This window comes from Haliaeetus leucocephalus, unplaced genomic scaffold, assembly GCF_000737465.1.
Source record: "Haliaeetus leucocephalus isolate CR32 unplaced genomic scaffold, Haliaeetus_leucocephalus-4.0 Scaffold616, whole genome shotgun sequence".
Classification (NCBI taxonomy): Eukaryota; Metazoa; Chordata; class Aves; order Accipitriformes; family Accipitridae; genus Haliaeetus; species Haliaeetus leucocephalus.
In genome coordinates, this window is record NW_010973052.1 from 5,542,446 (window position 1) to 5,562,455 (window position 20,010).

Consider the following 20,010-nt stretch of genomic DNA (forward strand, 5'->3'; position numbering starts at 1 on the left):
TGTAGGTGCGGGGGGTGTCGGGGATGTGCTCCGTGCGCGTCCCGGTGGGCGGCTGGCAGAGGTACTCGCGGGGGGCCTCGGGCCCGGGGACGATGGGGGAGTCGGTGGTCGCGGTGGGGCTGGGCTGGGCAGACGCTGGACGTGTGTTTGCCCTTTGTTTAGAGGCTCTTCGGTGAAGTTTGGGGGAGAAGATGCGTCTTCTCGGAGGTCAAGTTCTTCCTGCCTTTGTCTTTGTCTCTTTGTTGGTAGTTTTTGGTCTTGGAGCCTTTAGCTGCGGTACCTAACTGAAGATCGGAGTAGGGCTTTGTACGCGGGGGGGGGGCGGTTCGCCAGCTCAGTGAAAGTGAAAATTTCTCACACGGGGGCTATTCCTTTTAATATTTTAAAATATTTCACGCTAAATGCTTGAAGTTTGTTTTCCCTTCCCATGTACATGTGTTTATGAAACTGCAGGCATATGAGTTTTGCGAATGAAATGAACGCTGAAAAATTTGCACGTGAAACTTTCACTTACAATCTCTTGTTTCTATTTCATTTTAGTTTTTCTGGCTCTCCCTCAATGTATGGCTCTTCTGGAAAACCTTCCTGCTCTATTATCAAGGGCTGCAGTATTATTATTTGCATCAGATGTTAGGGGTGAGTGACCCAGACTTTACTTTTTGCCCTGGAAATTGGGATGCTGGGAGATGGGAAAGGGACAGAATGCATTTGCTAATCGAGGATGACACAAACTGCCTGTTAACTCTGCAAAGTGGGGAAAGATCAAGTAGGAAATTACTGGGATACTGTTGACAGTTGTTTAGGAGTAGAAAGTGAACAGAGTTGAGAAGAAAAAGAGCCCGTCAAGTGTGGGACAGCTATCCTTCCCCCTCCTCTCCTCCCTCCCGGTGTTCCCAGCTGCAGGCAGGCTCGCAGGAACACAAACATGCTCAACAGAGGACTGGAGCTCAACTTTTTGTCATCAAAACATTAGCCAAGCTTATGGGCTCGTGCTGGCAAATTCTTTCTAATCCCATTATTGTGATACGTATTTGCTGAAGGAATTCTTCCGAAAAGTCTTAGTTCTCTTCGGTCTGTGTCATCCTCATAGATCCTCCATTCTGTGTAAATCATTGTAATGTATGTAATTTTAGTTTTGTTTTCTAATAACAAATTCTTGGAATCTGAATGGTTTAATGAAAATTTGACTATTTTGATTTAGCAAAGGTAACATCCACCACTACCAGAAGAACCCAAAAAGGTAATTTGGGGAAGTGAGATACTGGTCTGTCTTGTGAAGTTATCCACAGCTACACCATTGCAGTTCTTTGGAACGACTTCTATACAAAGGGATAGATTAAGGGTTAACAGCTTACTGGAAAATGCTCTAGGGTTGGTCAGAATTTGAGAATCCAGGAAAAAGTAGAAGAATAACATGATGCTTTGTAACACTATGTCATACTTGGGAATGGATTTCAGTGGAAAGTTGACATGGGGTTAAAGCACAGATGATGCACAATCTAACCTGCTGTAGAGCCTCTGGGTTTTATCTTTGGTAGATCCAGTATATATTTTTTCATATGATTTATATCATTGCCATAGCTAGCCAGTTCCATAAACTTTTGTGAACTTGTTTGAAAGTAAGTTGACCTGATATACTTATCTTTTTTTTTTTTTTCTTCCTTCTTATGGCTGACTTGGATGTGTTCAAGAAATGGATCTTAGCAAAGGTAGTGCAAAAAGGAGGGAATGAAAATACTTAAACCCTTCATGATGATGACTTTCTTGACAGAAAAAGCATGAAAACATGTTTAATTTTATCATAATCTCTAATGGCTTTGCAGCCCAGTGCATCCATTTGAAAACTGTGTTTGTTTGTGGCAGAACAAGTGGGTTGCTTATAAAGCAAATGTTCTTGGGTCAACATGTTGGGCCAGTCTGTCAACTGGTATATCAATCAGCAAAGTTCCTCTCAATTCAGAAGACTCATCTGCCTTGTACCAGCTCATCATCTGGTCTTTTTTTTGGTTTTCTTATACTTCAGAATAAAAGGCACATACAAAGTTATATAGTGTGTGTTCAGAACCTGTGAGATGATTCAAGCAACCGATTCCTTGTCTTGGTCAGGAGATGAGGACCAGGAGGCCATGCGTTTGAGTTTGTCTAACTGTGTCTGCTGCTGTGGGAAGAAATACCAAAGAAGTTTAAAGACTTTCTAAAATGAGGAGGAAAGTGAAGAGCAGAGTCTAAAAAATACTTTTGGTCAAAGTTCTGAAACTAATTTAAAAATTTTGAAAATGTTAAAGACTGTGAAACATTATTACAATTCACTTTTTACAGTTTGTTTAAATATCATCCTTAGACCCTAAAGTTCTCTTTCTCCCTTCTCTTCTCTCTATATATTTGTATATGCATATAAATCATACAGATTATTTTGCAAGGGTTGGGAAAACTGAACCCAATTTTAGTCTCTTCAGGAAGCTGAGTAAGCATATCCATACTATGGCTGCTGTTACCTTCCATGGGGATATTTGCTCCTCTTCTTTTTCTATATTGGTTTGTGTAGCCACTGGCCCATGGCCCATCTGCATTAACCAGTCTCCTCTCTGTTCCATGCGTGCGTGAGTGGCTTGCAGTGCCTCTGTGTGCCATTTCTTGATGTTTGAAAATGTTGAGGTTTAGATGGAAATTCTTCATTTATAATTAAACAGTTGATTTTTTTTTTGTCTTAACAGAATGAACTTTTTTACAGATACTTTCATGAAAATTATTCCGTTTTCCAGCCAGTTCACAAAAAATGGCAAAAAGGAATGTCATTTCTTTAATAAAAAAATTCTCTTGTTTTTCAGTGTGGTCTGCTAAGAAGCTTTTTTCTCTCTTTGTATGCTATGATAGCCTAAAATCTCCTTAAGAACTTCTGCACTTGCAGCACTGAAAGATTTACACAGGTAATTTTATTGTTTGCCAAGTAACAGGATGGAGAACAAGAAGAGTTGCTGTAGGAAATCAGATTGTGATATGAAATGAGGTATTGGACCGAATATTCTGAATATATTCAACTCTTGCCACATTTTCATACCATGTCTTTTCTTTCTGATGCGAAGAAGGAGAAAGAATGAGGTTAGTCTTTCATTCAGTGGTCACTGAAGTGGTTCACTTGCCTTCAGCCTGCTGCAGAAGAAGGAGGCTCAGTTTTATTCTTTTCCGATTGCATCCTCTGCAACCTTGAACGAGATACTTAGCACAGGATTTTAAAATTATGTAGCTTCCTAATTCCCACTCAATCTTTCAATGACAATCTTTCTGATCCTGAATTCTATACCTCTAAAAAGGCACTAAGAGCACGGTAGTGTCCTGGAAGTGCAAGGAGAAGAAATAAGTTACGGGCATCGATGTGCTAGGAGGAGGAGGAGGTTAATCAGCCTATTCTATGCTACAAAATGTAGTGGGTAAACTTATGTTGTGTCAAATGTCACTGCTTTGCTCAGTTTGAGTCCAGTTAATGAGACCATGAACTCTTCACTGTGGAATCTCCATCCCTGGAGGTTTTCAAAAGCTAATTGGGGAGAACTCTGAGCAAACTTAGTCTGAGTTTGGTGTTGAACCTGCTTAGAGCAGGAGGTTGGAATAGAGACATCCCAAGGTCCCTTTCAACTAGAGTAATTCTGTGAGTGTATGATTCTTGTGTAAATTCAACCAGAACCTAGTGGATGTAAACCCTTTCCCAGTACTTTTGCCTTGATGAACCATCCCTTTGGATACTTAATTGCTTATAACACTGCAGATCCTATAGTCTTCCTGCATGAATGCATTCATTGCTGCTGGTTCAGGAGCATGATTCAGATAAAGAATCTCAGTTTTTCATAATTTAATAAATGTTAACTTGTGGCCTTACATTGCTTGAAGAAAAGCCTGGGAAACACAAAACAGGCATGGATTTCTTAGAAAAGAGTGTGGCAGAGAGGAAAGGAATATTTTCATCTTCATGTTCATAATAGATACTACAAGATGGAGTAGGCATGAATTACAGAAAGGAAGGTTCATAAATTACTTGACGTGACTCCAAAACCTTCATTGTTGGAGGTTTTCTGTCTGCTCGGGGAGAGAAATTGTCCAGATGATTAATTTCTTTGCAGACTTCAAGATTTGTCCCTTTAGATTAGCTTGGCTGTATTTTTTTCCAACAAGTTTGCTTGTGTCTGACCAACAAATTCAGTCCTAAATTCAGTACTGGCCTTACAGAACTCAAATCTTGCTTTTGACAGCATTAAATGAAACGCCTGTTTCTTGTTGCTTGAGTTCCCCATGAATAGAAAGAGCATTGGGCTCATTTTGTCAAGGCATAAAAGGTCTCTTTTTCCCTATTCCCTGTCTAGTCCCTGCTCAGATAACTCTACTGTAGTCAAATGGATGTTAATGCAAGAGATAAGCTTCTGGGTTTCAGACCAAAGTGAAGAAAATGCATCTCAGAAGGATCTCTTTGGGAAAAGATTGAATAACTGAAAATGGGACTGAACAGGAAAAGTGCTACCTCAGTATTTTTATCTATACAGTTGCTGCCTTCTTACTGTGCAGTACTGTGCATCACATTTATCTCATCTTTATTCACTTCTTGGAATATATTGCAGATGTTCCAGTAACTTGCATGTGTCTCCTTGCTAGTTTATAGCAATGATAGAGATTTTACTAATTAAGGCCAAATTCTGCTTTCATTGATCCTTATGCAACCACACTGCAGCCTGCTTCCCCCACACATCTAAGCATTGGAGGGAGTAGTGTATCTTGACCCTTTATTTTCCTTAATGCATCGTGGTTTTGCTATTTAATTGTCTTGTAACCAGGCTATTTGGGATTTGCTTTTTAGAGTGTTACATGTAACAAAAATACTAGATTTATGTTGCTATGGAAGCTATATATATGCAGGACTCCCTAGTGAAGACTGAGTGTGTTAATCCACAAGACCTTATCGTGATAGTCCCCTTGAATTTGCAAGTAAATCTCTTCTTGAATTGCATTCTCTTTGACTCATTCTAGATTTTCTGTTTGCCAAAACATTTTTTCCTTCAACTCTTTGTCCTTCCTGAGCAGCCCACAGTTCAGCATCATTGCTGAGATTATTCTCCGTTATGAGCCAATGAAGAACTTGGATTTTGCACCATGTAGTTCTTCTGTTTGCTTGTTTGGATTTTTTTTGTTTTGTTTTGTTTTTTAGCTCAAGTAGCAGTAATCCTGTGAAGGACATCTATATTGTTAACTTTTATGGGAGAACTTCCACCTTTGCAGAACTTCTTGTGAAACTGTCAATAATGGTGGTTCAATTAGTAGAGGTACAACTCAAATAATTAACTGAAAGTTCTACTACTGTATCATGTAGTCTTGTGTTAAAAATAGTCTTCTTGTCATCATTGCCCCTCATTCTAAGATGATTATGGCATAATACTCTGTGTAGAACAGAACTGAATTATGGCCAAAATGTTTCTTTGCCTGATTATGCATTATATTATGTATTATTGCAGGGTTCCCACGGTAGTCCAACAATGGCAGATCTTAAAATAAAAATAGCTGCATTACACTCCAGAAGACCAGTTTTACAGCCCATGTTACCTACTGTGTTGTGATAAGGAGAAATAATTCGACATAAAGGAAGCCCTTAGCAGCAGACGTTGCATCACTTCTGTGTGACTGTGACTCAGATATGACAATAAGCAACTTCCTGCTCTGGCCATGAGTTGCAGTGTGTTGTGGATCTCTTGCAGGGACTTGGGTACCCTTAATCCTTTGATTCATGACTGAATTTGTGGAGTTTAGATCATGCTGCATCTTGCGGCATCAACCATTCAAGCTCATATTGCTAATTAATGTATAAAATACTGTCACGCTTTGTGATGTTGCTGCAGAATAAGGACGGTCTGGAACACTCAAATTTGGAAGATAACTTGAGATCCCTTCCAGTCTGTGTGTGTATCGTTCTGCCTGGCACGAAAAGAAAGCTGTAACTCAGCAACACCAACAAAAGTATTTTTTAAAAATTTATTTCCTGAGGTCAGGATTCTAACAGACTAAATTAACTGATTAATAGGTTAATAAAGATGAATATTTGGTCTGAAATCTTGTAAATGAATACACTTTGTTTGGAGATTATCAGAGAAGTTGGAAGCTGATATTGAGTTCCAGGTTAAAAGATAGCTGCTTTCTTCAGATTGAATGACTGATTTAAGCAGAAGGAGTACATCTAACGCAAAGGGACTGCATATAAAGTGAGAACGTAACCTGAATATGTGGACAAAAAGAGAAGGAAAACCTTCAGGGAATGCCTGTTTGGTGAGTTACAAGTGAATGGTGAGAATTTTGATTCTCAGTAGTGCAGGGAAGATACCCCATACCTCATGAAAGAGCTAAAAATATTGTTGCCATTGTCCGCTCCTGATGTTTCTCCCTTTCGATAATATCATATCCAACTTCTGATTCATATATGCAAGCAGAAGACTGAAGTTGAATTAGCGTAGAGAATTGGGCTGCTGTTAAATTCTCTGTGTAAAGGATTGCTGGTTTTTGTTGTTAGGTTTTTTTTAAATACTTAATACACTTTTTCAAATGTGATTCAGAAATATTACACCACTTAGCCTTAAAATAATTTTTAAAGGGTTGCAGTGCATGAGGTTGGGATTTACAGAGTCTTGCCTTGAAACCTTCCATCTTCAGGAGCAAAAACAAATCAAACTTTTGTAGAAGTTTTCACATGTTCTGATAGGTTTCCGCTACCCTCGCATTTTCCTTCCCTTCAGCTGCTTCGGGATTTTTTTGCTAGATCTCCAACCAGATTTGTCAGGCCTAGAGGCAGTAATTGCTATCTGTACAATTCAGATCTCTCCTACATCTTAGATTTTCTGTGCTCTGTTACTCAAAACAAGGAGTACTCTATCTATGAAGAAGAGGAAGTCAGGTCAAAAGGAGGCACATTGTGTAGCACGGTTTGTCCCACCTATGAAAATAAATAGTTGTAGCTGCTCCAGTGCTGATTTGGGGAGGTGGTCTGTGACCTGTGTCTGCAGAGCAGTATGTGGCTTATGAGTCTGCCCGCAACCTTTCAAGTTACCCTGAACCACAGAAGATTGAAAAAGTTCAAAGAAAGGCCTCCAGAGAGAGCATCAAGTGTGGTGTCTCCACTGCCCCATGACCTGTTTAGGATTGTTGCTTGTAGATGGTGAGGTCTTGAGAAACAGAATCGCATCACTTTTAGGCATGGAAGGATTTGCGGTATTCTTCCATTTTTTTGCTATAAGATGGGCTTAAAAGGTGAGATAGGACAGTATTTGTTGAAGTCTTCCTGTATTCTGCTCTCCAGTATGTTTTGCAACCATGTATTGGATACTAGATTTTTCTGCACAGCAGTTGCAGGTAACGTTCATCTCTGTGTTTATAACTGATGAACTTTCGGGGATTCTGTGGTACACAGTAAGTTACTTTAGCCCTCAACCTAATACTGAAACCATTTGCCTAAGTACAGAGAAGCTCATTTCCCCTACTTTGCTGGGAGCAACACACAGAACATCCAACGAGAACTGACTCTTTGCTTCTCTGTCCTACTTTTTACATTGTATGAGCGTAGCCAGGAGTCCATCCTGATTTCTCTGGGACTGTACATCAGACAGGGATAGCTGGAGGACTTACATTCCCACTATATCTCTGAAGCCCTTTGCTGCTGCTTTGGAGAAGGAGAATATGGTGATTGCTTTATACTTGTCTGGAGAAAAAAATCTAGCCTAGTTTTTAGGATTTGAGTTTGTAGTGGGTCCAGTTCCCTACTATCCTTGCGACAGATTTCCTCTGTGAGTTCAATTAATCCTTTAGTTTTTCTGTGCCTCTTTGCCCCTCCATGAAATGGGATAACAGCACGTGTGGTACTGGGTAGGCAGAGTACAGAAGGAGGTTGTCAAGTGCTTGGATTTGATATTGGCAGAAGTGGATAAAAGAGAGTGTCCAGCAGAGATTTTTGGGGTGTTTTTTTTCTCTCTTTTTGATCCTACAGAAATTTCACATGTTACTAACATGAAATAATATTTTTTTTTTTCCCCTTAAGACAAAGATAATCTTAGGAAGAAAAAAAGGATTATATTTCTCTCATTTCTTAGCTACTTAATAAGGATATATATTGCATTCTAGAACCAGTGAGTTGCCTTGGAGCAAAAATCATCTTTTATTCTACTATTGTTTAAAAATCCAACAATGCACTGTGTTAATTCGTTACTATGCCACCCAGGCAATGCAAAGGAAGTCAAGAAAGAGACCACTTGGAAACCATTTGGAAGGAATTAGTTTCATGGGGATATTTTTAGCCTTTGGATATATGTTAAGAGCAAACTTAGTACTCTGTTATTCTTCTGGGTCTTGCATGAATTGTGATTCTAAGCATTGTTACATGTATTACTTTACCATTGTTTTCAAATTGGTCATGGACTTGTTGCAGCAAACATGCCCAACTTTATTTCTTCAGAATAAAACCTTAAGTGAATCATTGGTGAAAATATTTGAATCGCACTTTCCTAGAAGTGCACTGCATATTTGAAGAAGTCGTTTCCTGCTCTCTTTTATTTTTTTTTTCCTTTGTACAGATGCTGATAGCATTGAATTAGAATTAATGTAAGGGCATTCTTCCATAATAATTGCATTATGAATGAATATTTGCTCTTTGTTAAATAGTGGCATGGAAAACACAAAGGAAGGTTAGTAGGGTAGCTTTTTCGACTCATAGCTGATTCATATTTTTTGTACTGGTTAAATTATTTGACATTTTCATTCATTTAATACTATACAGTGTAGAATTAACTATTCTAGACTACTCCAAACTAGACTGCTTTGTTGAAGTTTTGTAAGAAGAATAGTTGTGCTTGATAAATGAAGCCTTGGATAATTGATACCATGCCTGGTTTATGTTTAAACTCAAAGACAACAAAAATTCTCAAGAAACTAATGATGCATCATGTAGGTCATATAATAGAAATTATTAAAATTTTTTGATTGCTTTACTTATTAATTGTATTGAAACTTTTTTCAGCTTTTGGGTGTTAGGCAAGAGCTACACAAATGGTTCAGTTCACTTCTTGGTTTTGCATAATGTTACTTCCACATAATTCTTCAGTTTTTCAAATCATGCTCATTTAATCACTGAAATACTGTACCATATCAGCAAGCTCTAATAAAAATGCTTATATGTGTTTAAGGATCATGGTTTTGGACTTACTGCTTTTATGAGGTATATAGCTTATTTTTAGCTTCTCTTCAGAGGAATAATAATGAAAATAGAGGCAGTCTTGTATATAGAAACAGCACATTATAGAGACATTTTACTTGCCATTAAGTCCAATCATTTCAAGGGTATTGCCATTTTATCTGATAGTCCAAAAATATTTACGATGTTCTAAAGTCACTTTAAGCTACTGTCAGCAAGGATAGAGAAATATTTGTTGTGGTTGTTCATTTTTTTTTTTTTTTAATCATACTTTGAAGTGGAAAGTGACATCAGCATTCAGTAAAATCTCAGCTCAGTTGCTGAGGCTGTGGCCGTTGTAGCTGGTGCTCAGTTGTAGTCATTGCACTTGGGCTCTGGACCAGTTGGGAGAGCCTAGGGCGGGGAGGAGAGGATGATCTAGAATATGAAGAACATGACTTGTGAGAGAAAAGCATCCAGAATAATCTCTTATTGTGCACGTGAACAGAGTGTGAAGTAACAGACGAAATAGAAGCAAGGGAGGTTTTATGTAAGGAAAAAAAAGACTAGCAGTGCATTGGAAGAAATAGCGGAGGAGGTCTGGAGAGTGGGAAAGAACTAAGTGATGTGGTTCATTCTAGTCTTATTTTCTATCATTCAGTAGGTTAGAGATGCCTCTGTTGTAAGTGTCACTCAGTGTAACTTTTGTGAGATCTGCTCCTGGGACATTTGCCAGGGATCCCGCATTTACATGACAGAGAACAAGGTAGAGCACATTTTTGGGGGTAATTCCTCCTACTTCTCAGGGGCAACTTTTGAGAGAAGGTGCCCTTATGACTGCTTTGTTCTGTGGAAGCTGGTAATGTCTGGTGAGGAAGTCCCTAGCACTCAGGTCTAACTAAATAATGTAAAGTAGAGCCAGAAGAGAAATGGGATTTAGGTGGGGAGCTTGATGCTTCAGGCAGATTGAGCATCTTTATCTTCTGGGTACCTCCTGGTTTTGTGCCCAGATGTACTGCAGAGAAAGTGGGGTACGTGAGTGTTACTAACAACTGTGACAGGAGGCAGTTTCGATGTTTTATGGTACTGAGAAGCTCCTGTCACGCCATCGTGCTTGTCATCTTGATAGACATGCTGAAGTCCAGTTACTTTGTTTACTTTATTTTTACTAGTTTATGTATTCATCCATTTCTGTGACATGTAGGTAAGTCTGTAAAAAAACAACTTAATAGCAATTATAAATTTTGAAATTACAAGGCTTTTCTAATAATTTTTGTAAAAAAATATATTTCCAAACAAATAAAATCTCTTTGTTTCCCTCTGATTTTATTTCTTCTTCTTGATACAAAAGATATGAATATAATAAATTTTTCACTGATGAAGTTTCTTTTGACTGAGAAATAACAAGTGGGGTCTTTTTGACATAAAGTTTCATTTTGAAAAAGTAATAATCTGTAGTAATTTTTATTAGATAATTTGTACCTGTTCAAATCATTCACATACCTCTGCAGTATTTGAGTTATTTTATAATATTATAATAGTTATTTATTAATTTCTTCAGGAGTTGAAAAACTTGGGGTTTAGAGAACATTCGAAGAAGTATCTTTCCAGAAATCTGTTGACAGTCTGAAAGCATCTTTTATATAAGCTCGTAAAATGGTAATTCAACCTAATAACTAGGAGAGCAATGGCATTTTGCTAACTTCTTTAAAAATCATAAATGAATGAGAGAATATAATAAGATTAAAAAATACAGGGTTATGACATTATTGTGTGCTTTGTTCATTTATTTGACAAGTGTTTTTGTTCTAATTACGTAAGTTTCAAATACACCAGTGAAAGCATTACTCAAATTAGATTTCAGCTACTGAGTAGTTAAAATGAAGAAAACCTACTTTCTTTAGGTCCAAATATGGCACTGCGTAGTGTGAATGGATGAGGAGTTTTGTGACAATTCCATAACAGTCATTGAAACAATGTTATCATTTCAGTTTAATTGAATCAAATTTTTTTTTTCACATCTTCTTGTGGCTTGCTTACCAGAAAATCATTACACTTTACTTAAGTGGCTGTCTAGTGTCTTCATAGTGTTTATCCCTCTTTCTTATTTAATTATGTCTGTTGAAGCTTTCGGGTGATTTCTCGGTGGACGCTTATTGTTGTCTCAGATATGCTTTGTTCCATATGGCTTTGAGCACTAATGAAGATATTGGTTGTTTCAGTAGAAAATTGTCATTTGCGGACATTATTGCTGACAAAATTAATTTTGACTAATTTTTTGATGCAAAGGTGAGAGCTGTTTCCCTCGGAGAACAGCATAGCATGCTGTGTGTACAGTGGTTTTTCCAGTACATTTAAAACATGAAACTCCACTATTCTGATGAGTCAAGAGAGCATGGGAACCCTTTGGTTTCACAGTAAAGAAAAGGAGGTTGAATACTGACACGTGAACCATTAGAGCATCTTTTCTCCCTGTAATCTAACTCTTGCTGTATTTGTTCAGCTAGGATTGTGTGTTAGCAGAGCTTCAGCATCTGTCCTCAATCTCAACTGCTGCCTGGTCCTTCTACCAATGTGCCGTGTTCTCTTGGCCTTCCTGCGAGGATCTCAGAAGGTAAGTACTGTCCTCAGCATGCGCCAGTTGAGAAGAGGAGGGCCCTGGTCCCTGTTTAGTCTAAAAATAATAGGAAAAAAATCTGTTATATCCCTGTTTATTATACAGTATGTGCCTGCAGGGTGCACGTATCAGACATTCAGCCTAGATTCATGACTCCTTTGAAGACAGTGCCTTGGTTGGCATTGTCTGGTTTGATTGGACTTGTTGTGAGCAAGCTTTCTTCAATGCATTTTTGAGGGATGGGAGTTGCTGTGGAAATGTAACCAGACAAAGTCTTCTCTTTCTTTCCCAACTCTAATATTAAAGACATCTGTGTCCTCTCTACTGCTTCCTGGTAGAATTCAACAGAGGAAAAAGAACTTCATCTCTGCATAACCAGAAGTGTCCTACTAGAGATGATAGAACTTCAAATAAAAATACCCAACCTGATATATTCTTTACCATGGGAGAAAAAAAAAGAGTTCTGGCAAAGCTAAGAGGGTTTTGCTTTCTGTACCAGTATTCAGTAAACAAGAGTTTAGCTTGTTTGTGATTCACCAGTTGCTTTTAGAGAAATATAAGTAATGCTTCTGAGAAACATCTGTGTTTTCTAGATGGTTGCAAATTGAACCTGTGAGTTCTGTTTGTCATGTGACAGTACCTGTAAGATTTGATGCCTATAGATGCATATATGTATGCAAATATACCTTTCCCTCTGATCCTGCTCACTAAAGAGTTAGTGAAGCCTACAACAATTAGTGCTGGAATTCCTAAGTTTTAAGGCCAGAAGGGACATAACTTTAGGTGCTTTTGACATCCATGTAATACAGGTCCAACTGTAATTTCTTCATTAAGACCTCAAAATTGGCTCATTGACATAATCCTGTAGTTTTAAATTTAGGTGCTGTGCTTGCAAGGGTGTTAAACCTAGTAAAAGCTGAAGTTGCTATTAAATCACCTCAGTTGCTCGTAGTATTTTTTATTTTATTTTGCTTTGTTTTCGAAGAGAGATTGCTTGAATTCTTTTCTTACTAGGTTGCCAGCAGGAAAACCAGAAGGCTCCTAGATAAAAGTAAAACTTTCCACGTGACGTGTGGTGTTACAATATGCATCTTTTCAGGTGAGATCTTACTCGGTTTGTTTGGGAAACATTGAAGCAGTACTTTGAGGTTTTTCTTGTACAGTACATTTGGGGGTAGTCTTGCTCTGTGCTTCCCTGCCTTAAATTGTGAATGCTTCCTCGGATGTGTGTGGGTTTTCGTTTATTTTTTCCTTTAAACACATGGGCTTACATTCTAATGCTGAGCCTTTCCTTAAAATTCCAGTTTCTAAAAGGACAGGTATATGAGATCAGGTCAAAATCTGCTATTACAAGTGACCCTGCATTGTGCCTAAGGAATTAGAGTGAAGAACCAGGGGGCTACAGGCTTATCTGCAGAAGAGCGAGCAGTGGAGACAAATACCTAATTCGGTGAAGAAGAAATATTCTTGGGTGGACACCTTTGAATGTTGTCTCCCAGCTGAAGCATTGCAGTACAGAAATGATTGCTTTAGTGTTAAAAAAACTTTAAAATACATACAGCTTTCTGCCATGAATATCTATAACCTAATTTACTTTAGAAAAAGAAATCCTTAGTCCCTGATGCATCTCATGCAGGTGATGTGTTTATAGCTTGGCATCTGGGTAGCCACTTTTCTTCAGGGGAATATCTACATCTTGTTTACGGATCTCAGCTTTACTAATTTTTTTTTTTTTAGTCCTACATGTTGCTGCTCATCTTGTGAATGCTCTTAACTTCTCTGAGAACTACAATGAAGACTTTCTGGCACTAAATGCAGCGAACTATCGTGGTGAGGTGAGCCAGCTGTCCTTTCATATTTTGCTTTTAAGTATATAATTTAAATATATGATTATTTGTATATTCGATTCCATTGTACGATCCATCTTTTGATCTAGACAGTGCTGCTGTTTTGTGCACTGAAAACTCACCATCATGTGGATTGCTGTGAATTTTACTTCTTTCTCTGGACAGAACATGTATTAAGCACTTTCTGTTTAAGCCAGCAGGATTCAATCATATTGGATTATCAGGTGGAGAATGCTTTCATAAAGTCCTTTCACCTTGTACCTTGTTCTTCTGCTTCTCTTCTGCTTCTCTCTGTTCCTTGTGTGGGCCTGATTGAGACACTTCTGCTGCTGTTTGGGAAAATACATTCTGCATTTGCGCAATTTAGAATATAGTGCTATGTGACATATACTGGGCATTTGAGGATAGTGAGATTTGAGACTGATTTTGCATTTTTAAACTGCTCTGGGAACTGGAGTGTATATGTTAAGAGTGGAATTAGTTATTTGCGTTAACTGGGCTGGAAGCTGATTTCTACTTATGAAATAGTTGGTTTGCATGCCTTTCTCTGACTTTGGTGCAGATCTCTTGCAGGCATACCAGAGTCCTAGTCCCTCCTCCAGGTGCTTGCTTGTGCATTTGGCACTGGAGAGAGATTTGCAGATTTTGGGAGGAAGACCAGAGTCCAGGACTCTTTCTCCTTTGGGCTACAATCAAGTTCTCTCTTGTTTATATTCATTCTAGTCTCAAGTCTGAATTTCTTTTTCTACCAGCTTCATTAGGAAAGATTTAGAATGACCCTATCCCAGCTGCATCCTTTCCTGGAAAAGGAGAGCTTGACTCAGCCCAGGCTCATAAGGACCAACAACCAAGGTCTTCCACTCCCTGGGTGAATGATCTAATCACCCAGCTATTCTGTGGCAGACAGACATGCCAACACCAACTATTGTGCTGAGGTTCTGGATTGAACTCCAGTGTCTGCATGTGTTAGGAGTGGTGTAATAGACTTAGCCTCATCAGGAACATTAGCAGGAGCTTGCCTCAGGCTAGAATGTGCCAGGGTGTGCATGGCAGCCTGTACTAAGCAGCCTTAGGAATTTTGCAATAGAAAATGGAGATAATAACAAGTTTTTAGTAACTCTAGGATTAAAACCTCTCGGATTTTAGGTGTTTTGGTAGCTCTTGAACCTTTGTGCTTGAATTCTACTTTGTCGTGGTTTAACCCCAGCCAGCAACTAAGCACCACGCAGCCGCTCACTCACTCCCCTCCCACCCAGTGGGATGGGGGAGAAAATTGGGAAAAGAAGTGAAACTCGTGGGTTGAGATAAGAACGGTGTAATAGAACAGAAAAGAAGAAACTAATAATGATAACACTAATAAAATGACAACAGTAGTAATAAAAGGATTGGAATGTACAAATGATGTGCAGTGCAATTGCTCACCACCCGCCGACCAACACCCAGCCAGTCCCCGAGCGGCGATTTCCCCTCCCACTTCCCAGTTCCTATACTGGATGGGACGTCCCATGGTATGGAATACCCCGTTGGCCAGTTTGGGTCAGGTGCCCTGGCTGTGTCCTGTGCCAACTTCTTGTGCCCCTCCAGCTTTCTCGCTGGCTGGGCATGAGAAGCTGAAAAATCCTTGACTTAGTCTAAACACCACTTAGCAACAACTGAAAACATCAGTGTGTTATCAACATTCTTCTCATACTGAACTCAAAACATAGCACTGTACCAGCTACTAGGAAGACAGTTAACTCTATCCCAGCTGAAACCAGGACACTCTTAAACCTGTTTTTTAAGTGTGACAGGCAGTCTGGATGCTACTGTCATCTTCTGTAGATGGGTGCGCACATCTGGATGCAGACAAGTTCAGGGAGAGGGACGCTTCGTTTTTCCTGACCTGTATGAAAGCTGCTCACCTCCCCTCACTGCATTTTATTGCAAGTTTAAAAAAAAAAAGTTCTTCTCCGAAGCGCAGACAAAACCTCACGAGGTGTAGGACTCAGGGGGAGTGAGGCAGTTTCCTGTGAGGTTGACATCTCCCCTCTGCCTTTTACACGTGGTGAAGGACACAGGAACATCTGGCCTTGTGTTGTCAGCTCCTTTGTGTTCAGTCCTGCTTCACTGGAGTCCACTGTAAATCTCTTGGTGATGTAACTGGCAGTAAAATGCTCGTTGCTTGTCTTTCATTTGAATTCAAAATCTCCCTCTATTCTGCTCCCCTCTGTCCTCCCAAAGGTATGAGATAACTGAGTAAAGTTAAGCTTCAAAAAATAACTATCTGTAAAATTATCTGGATCCTAATTTTTCGTAACAGATCAGAATTGTCTTCATTGGGGGAACGCAAAGGCTAAAGGTTTAGCTTACGTTGAATTGCAGTCAGTGTAAACTGTTACCAAATACCAAATCCATTCCTACATCCAGATTTAGGGATTGCTTATGCCTTCAAGTGTGTGAGCTCTATGAGCTACTTATTATTATTACATTATTCATATAGATATAAAATCATGTGTGTTGATTGGTTTTTTTTTTTTTCCGCCCCTGTCTGTTTTTCAGGACCCAAGGAAACTGCTTTTTGCTACTGGTAAGTCTGTTGCAAAACTGAATGAGAAAGTTTGCTGCTTCTCATCATCACTCTCCAGACAAAACATTTTGATCCTGTGTTTGCATGCTCCATTTGTTGTATCTCAGCTAGGTTGAGATGTGTTGTGTTAATATAACCTCAGTTTGCTTATCCAGTAGTCAGGAGGGAGGAGTTGCATAAGCCCTGTAGTAGGATGAGCGGCATCTTCAAAGTTGTTGTTGTACAGATGAGTCAGTGGAAAATCATTAGTTTCAAACAGAGATTCTGCATAATCTTAAAACCAAATTCCTAAATGATCCAATTTCTAGAAAAAGAAACATAACAAAAAAGCGGTCTTCTTGCTTCAGCTGGTTTATTTAAAGGTTAGTTTGACTTCAGAGCAATCTAAACTGTTACACAGGAATCAGGCTTCAGCACTCATAAAGAATAAATAAGCAAAGACACTTTTGGTGCAGGAATTTAGAAGGGAGCAATGTTTGGGTATGGAGGGATAGGCAGAAGCCTGAGCTGTAGAGCTTCACAAGCAGGTAAAGGTTCTTGCTGATGTCATCTGTCTTTCACCAAAAATCGCAACTTGCTAGCATTTAGGGCAGGGTCCAAAGGAATCTATCTGCACAGCAGTGAATGCGATTCTCTGTCTGTCAATCCCAATACGTTTGCTAGAATTAGCAGCCTGTGGGGAAGTGCCTTCCAAAAAACCTAGGGAAGGTTTAGATCAGTTGAGAGTAGAGGAAGTGAGAAAATTATATTATAGAAATTGAGGTGTAAGTTAACTGCGAACTGGAAATAGGTTGGGTAACTGGTGTAGTTAGTGAGAAAGAGGGTTACTGATGGAGGAGGGAGTTAAAGAAGGGGAGGGAAAATCGGAACAAGCAGCTAAGGATTTTGTTTAGTATCTTGGATGAAGGAGGACTTGGGGTGGAGAACCAGTGCAGAGGCCCCATCAAATATTGTCCCGGCTTCTGGGGACACCTTGAGACCTCTCTAGTTGAGCAGAGGACCTGCAAGGTGGAACTCCTTTTACCCTCTGACAGCCAGGAATATACTGCATTTCTGAAAGTTTGAGCACTCTGTTTCAAAAAGCAGTGATTCTAAGTCATCTTAAATTTAAAATTACTCAGATCACTCCCCATCCTAATGACTGGTAATTAACATTTATTATTTGTGCTGAAGGAGTGCCCAGGCAGGGACCAAGATTTCACTGCACTGGGAGCTGTACAAATATGCAAAAAAATGGTCTCTTCCCAAACAGTTCAGAACTAGATTTATTGGCTGATTTTTTTAACATAGTGAGAAGGAATAAGGAATTTGAAGGATTTATAGTGTGATGGCTTTTCAGATCAGTCCAGGAAAGTACCTCCTTCTATAACGGTGTGAGGCTAATTGTGGGAGGAATGAGTATTCAAGATTATAGTTAGTGGAGGAAAAGAGAGACAGGGACAGGGAGAAGAGGAAACACTGAAAATGCACTGATGAATTGGGACAAGGCTGTGAGTGATTTCATTTTTGCGGTTTGATGGAGAAGAGAATTGAAGAACTGGATGTAAAAGGTGACCTGTGGCTTGAGTGACAGCGTAGGAAGCTGGATCAAGTGCTGTACTGCAATTGGATTGGAAGTATTTGTGTCAGAGGGGAGATTGATTACATGCTACATATCAAATTAGATTAAGAAAGAAGAAATGAAGAAGGAGGCAATGGAAAGAATGCACATTTTTTATTGCAGCTGCTTTTAATTGTAACCTTTCCCTGAAGGGGTGAAATTATGTTTCTTATGCAGTCCATGACAAAACTTCCGTTGACTGTAGGACCAGGATTTTTGCTGCAGTTTGTAAAACTGAGGAGTGATTTGGGATGTATCAGATTTTGGGTATCAGACCTTTCAACAAGTGGATACTGAGAAGTTTATAAAAAGATAAGATTTGAAATTGTCTCTTTATTGCTAAAGAGTCTAAAATCACAATCAATTTGAAAAATTAGCTTGTTCTTATCATTAGGATGTGATCCTGCCAAAGATCCTGGACCATTAAAATCTTTGGGTTTGCCATTTAAGTCCATGAAAGCTGGTTGAGACGCTTATATTCTGACATTAAAACAGCACTTATTTAGCTTTGTGCTTGGTGATTGGCCTGACTGACTTTGAAGCCAAACACGTAGCTTTTAGGGTGACCAGAGACTATGCTTAAAAACTATCAATCTTTGAGAAGTAAAAGGTTTTGATGTAATGCTTCATGGATTTCAGGTTCTTAATTCTTAATTCAGATTCTTAATTCCTGGGATGGCAATTTTGAAGATAAGGTGCTCAGAAAAAGTGGTAACTTTGGTTGGGATTTTTCTAATCTGTCTTTAGGCTGATGGTTTACTGTACTTTGTGGGCAGGATTCTGCTTTAGGGTGAGATGAGTCATGCTGTAGAAATACTTGTTTCTCTCCTTTGACTTAAAACAGAGCTGAGGATAGACTAGTTCTGATACATGTCTGCATTTGAGCAGATGAGTCCAGTCCTTAGTATTTTTAACCTTTCCTTCTCAAATGCTGCCTGTAGATCACTCTCACAGACTTTGCTCTACGGGCAGCGATTTCAAGCATGATACAATGCCATGGAGAGTAATTTCAGGCTCTTTCTCATTCCAGGATGAAATGGGTTGGCAAACAATTGTAGTGACAGCTTGCATAGAAATTGATTTGCTTGAAATTTTGTCCCTGACCAGCTTTTTAATTGTGTTCAACAGAGTTTAGGGTTTGGAATAAAAAAGAGATACAGGAACTTGTACAGTCAGTCTTACAAATAAACAAATAGACAGGATTTGTCCTTGCTTAGAGACAAACGTTGTGAGCAAAAGATGACAGGAGCAAAGACTAATAGGAAGTTAGTGATGCATGGTGAAATGCAAGGAAAAGGGCAGTTTTCTCTGGGAAGGTGGGAAATAACACAACAGCCGTCTTCAAGAGATAAATATCAAATGCAAGAGTTTGATTGAATCAGAATTTGTATGTCTAATAACTTCCACTTTCTTGAAAGGTCATAGGAGACAAATATACCTCTTCACAGTTCAAATATAAGTTATCTTATGTCCGTTTTAGTTCCAGGTCTGACTGGAGTCATTATGGTGTTAGTATTATTCCTAATGTGTACAGCTTCTACGTATGCCATCAGGTAAGACATAATCTGATCATTATGCTGAAAAATGCCATTTGTGTAATCATATTCTCATACTGATTAGAGGGAATGAAGAATAAATGCAATATGAGGCAAGGAGTATTTAAATGAGTATTAAAAATACCGGTTTTCTTGCCCTATTTTTTTTTATTAGCTTGCGGGTAAATTAGCACAGTGAATTTTGTATTCAAAAAATTACAAACCTGATTAAGTTGCCTTCAGAGAAAAACACTGTTTGAGGAATGTGCTCAGTTAAAAACCTAGGCCTTTAAAAATTCAAATAGTTCTTTTTTTCCTGTTTGTACAGGGATGCAGTAAACTAAGCATATGGGAAGTTCTGTCCAATGCATGAATTAAGTCCACTGGAAGTAAAATAAGATGATATATTTATCTTAATTCTTTTCACCAATTAATTGTGACAACAAACTGTAAAATCAAAAAAAACCCAGCAATGAAGCGAACTGGAACAGAATTGTGCTACTTAAGTAGAATGTTGCGTCTTTAAAGCTCTGCTTCTGTTGTCAGATATATTCTTTTTAATGTCGATTATAATTCAAAACAGCAATGCAGTATTGGCTCAGAGTAGCTGCTGGGATTTCTAAAGGTTTGGTCCTCCAGTGGGTTCACATTCTGCACC

At 38.9% G+C, this 20,010-nt stretch overlaps 1 protein-coding gene across 2 annotated transcripts in view; it reads left to right on the forward strand.

The window, feature by feature from the left end:
- The first annotated feature begins 552 nt into the window (after nucleotides 1–552).
- Nucleotides 553–20,010, forward strand: part of NOX4 (NADPH oxidase 4) — a 105,551-nt gene continuing 86,093 nt past the window's right edge. For both annotated transcript variants that reach the window (XM_010578248.1, XM_010578249.1), the window contains exons 1-6: nucleotides 553–636; nucleotides 11,691–11,801; nucleotides 12,819–12,903; nucleotides 13,542–13,639; nucleotides 16,190–16,217; nucleotides 19,298–19,370. In XM_010578248.1, the coding sequence (XP_010576550.1) occupies nucleotides 628–636; nucleotides 11,691–11,801; nucleotides 12,819–12,903; nucleotides 13,542–13,639; nucleotides 16,190–16,217; nucleotides 19,298–19,370 (404 nt within the window). In that variant the 5' untranslated portion in view covers nucleotides 553–627. The remainder of the gene's footprint in view (nucleotides 637–11,690; nucleotides 11,802–12,818; nucleotides 12,904–13,541; nucleotides 13,640–16,189; nucleotides 16,218–19,297; nucleotides 19,371–20,010) is intronic.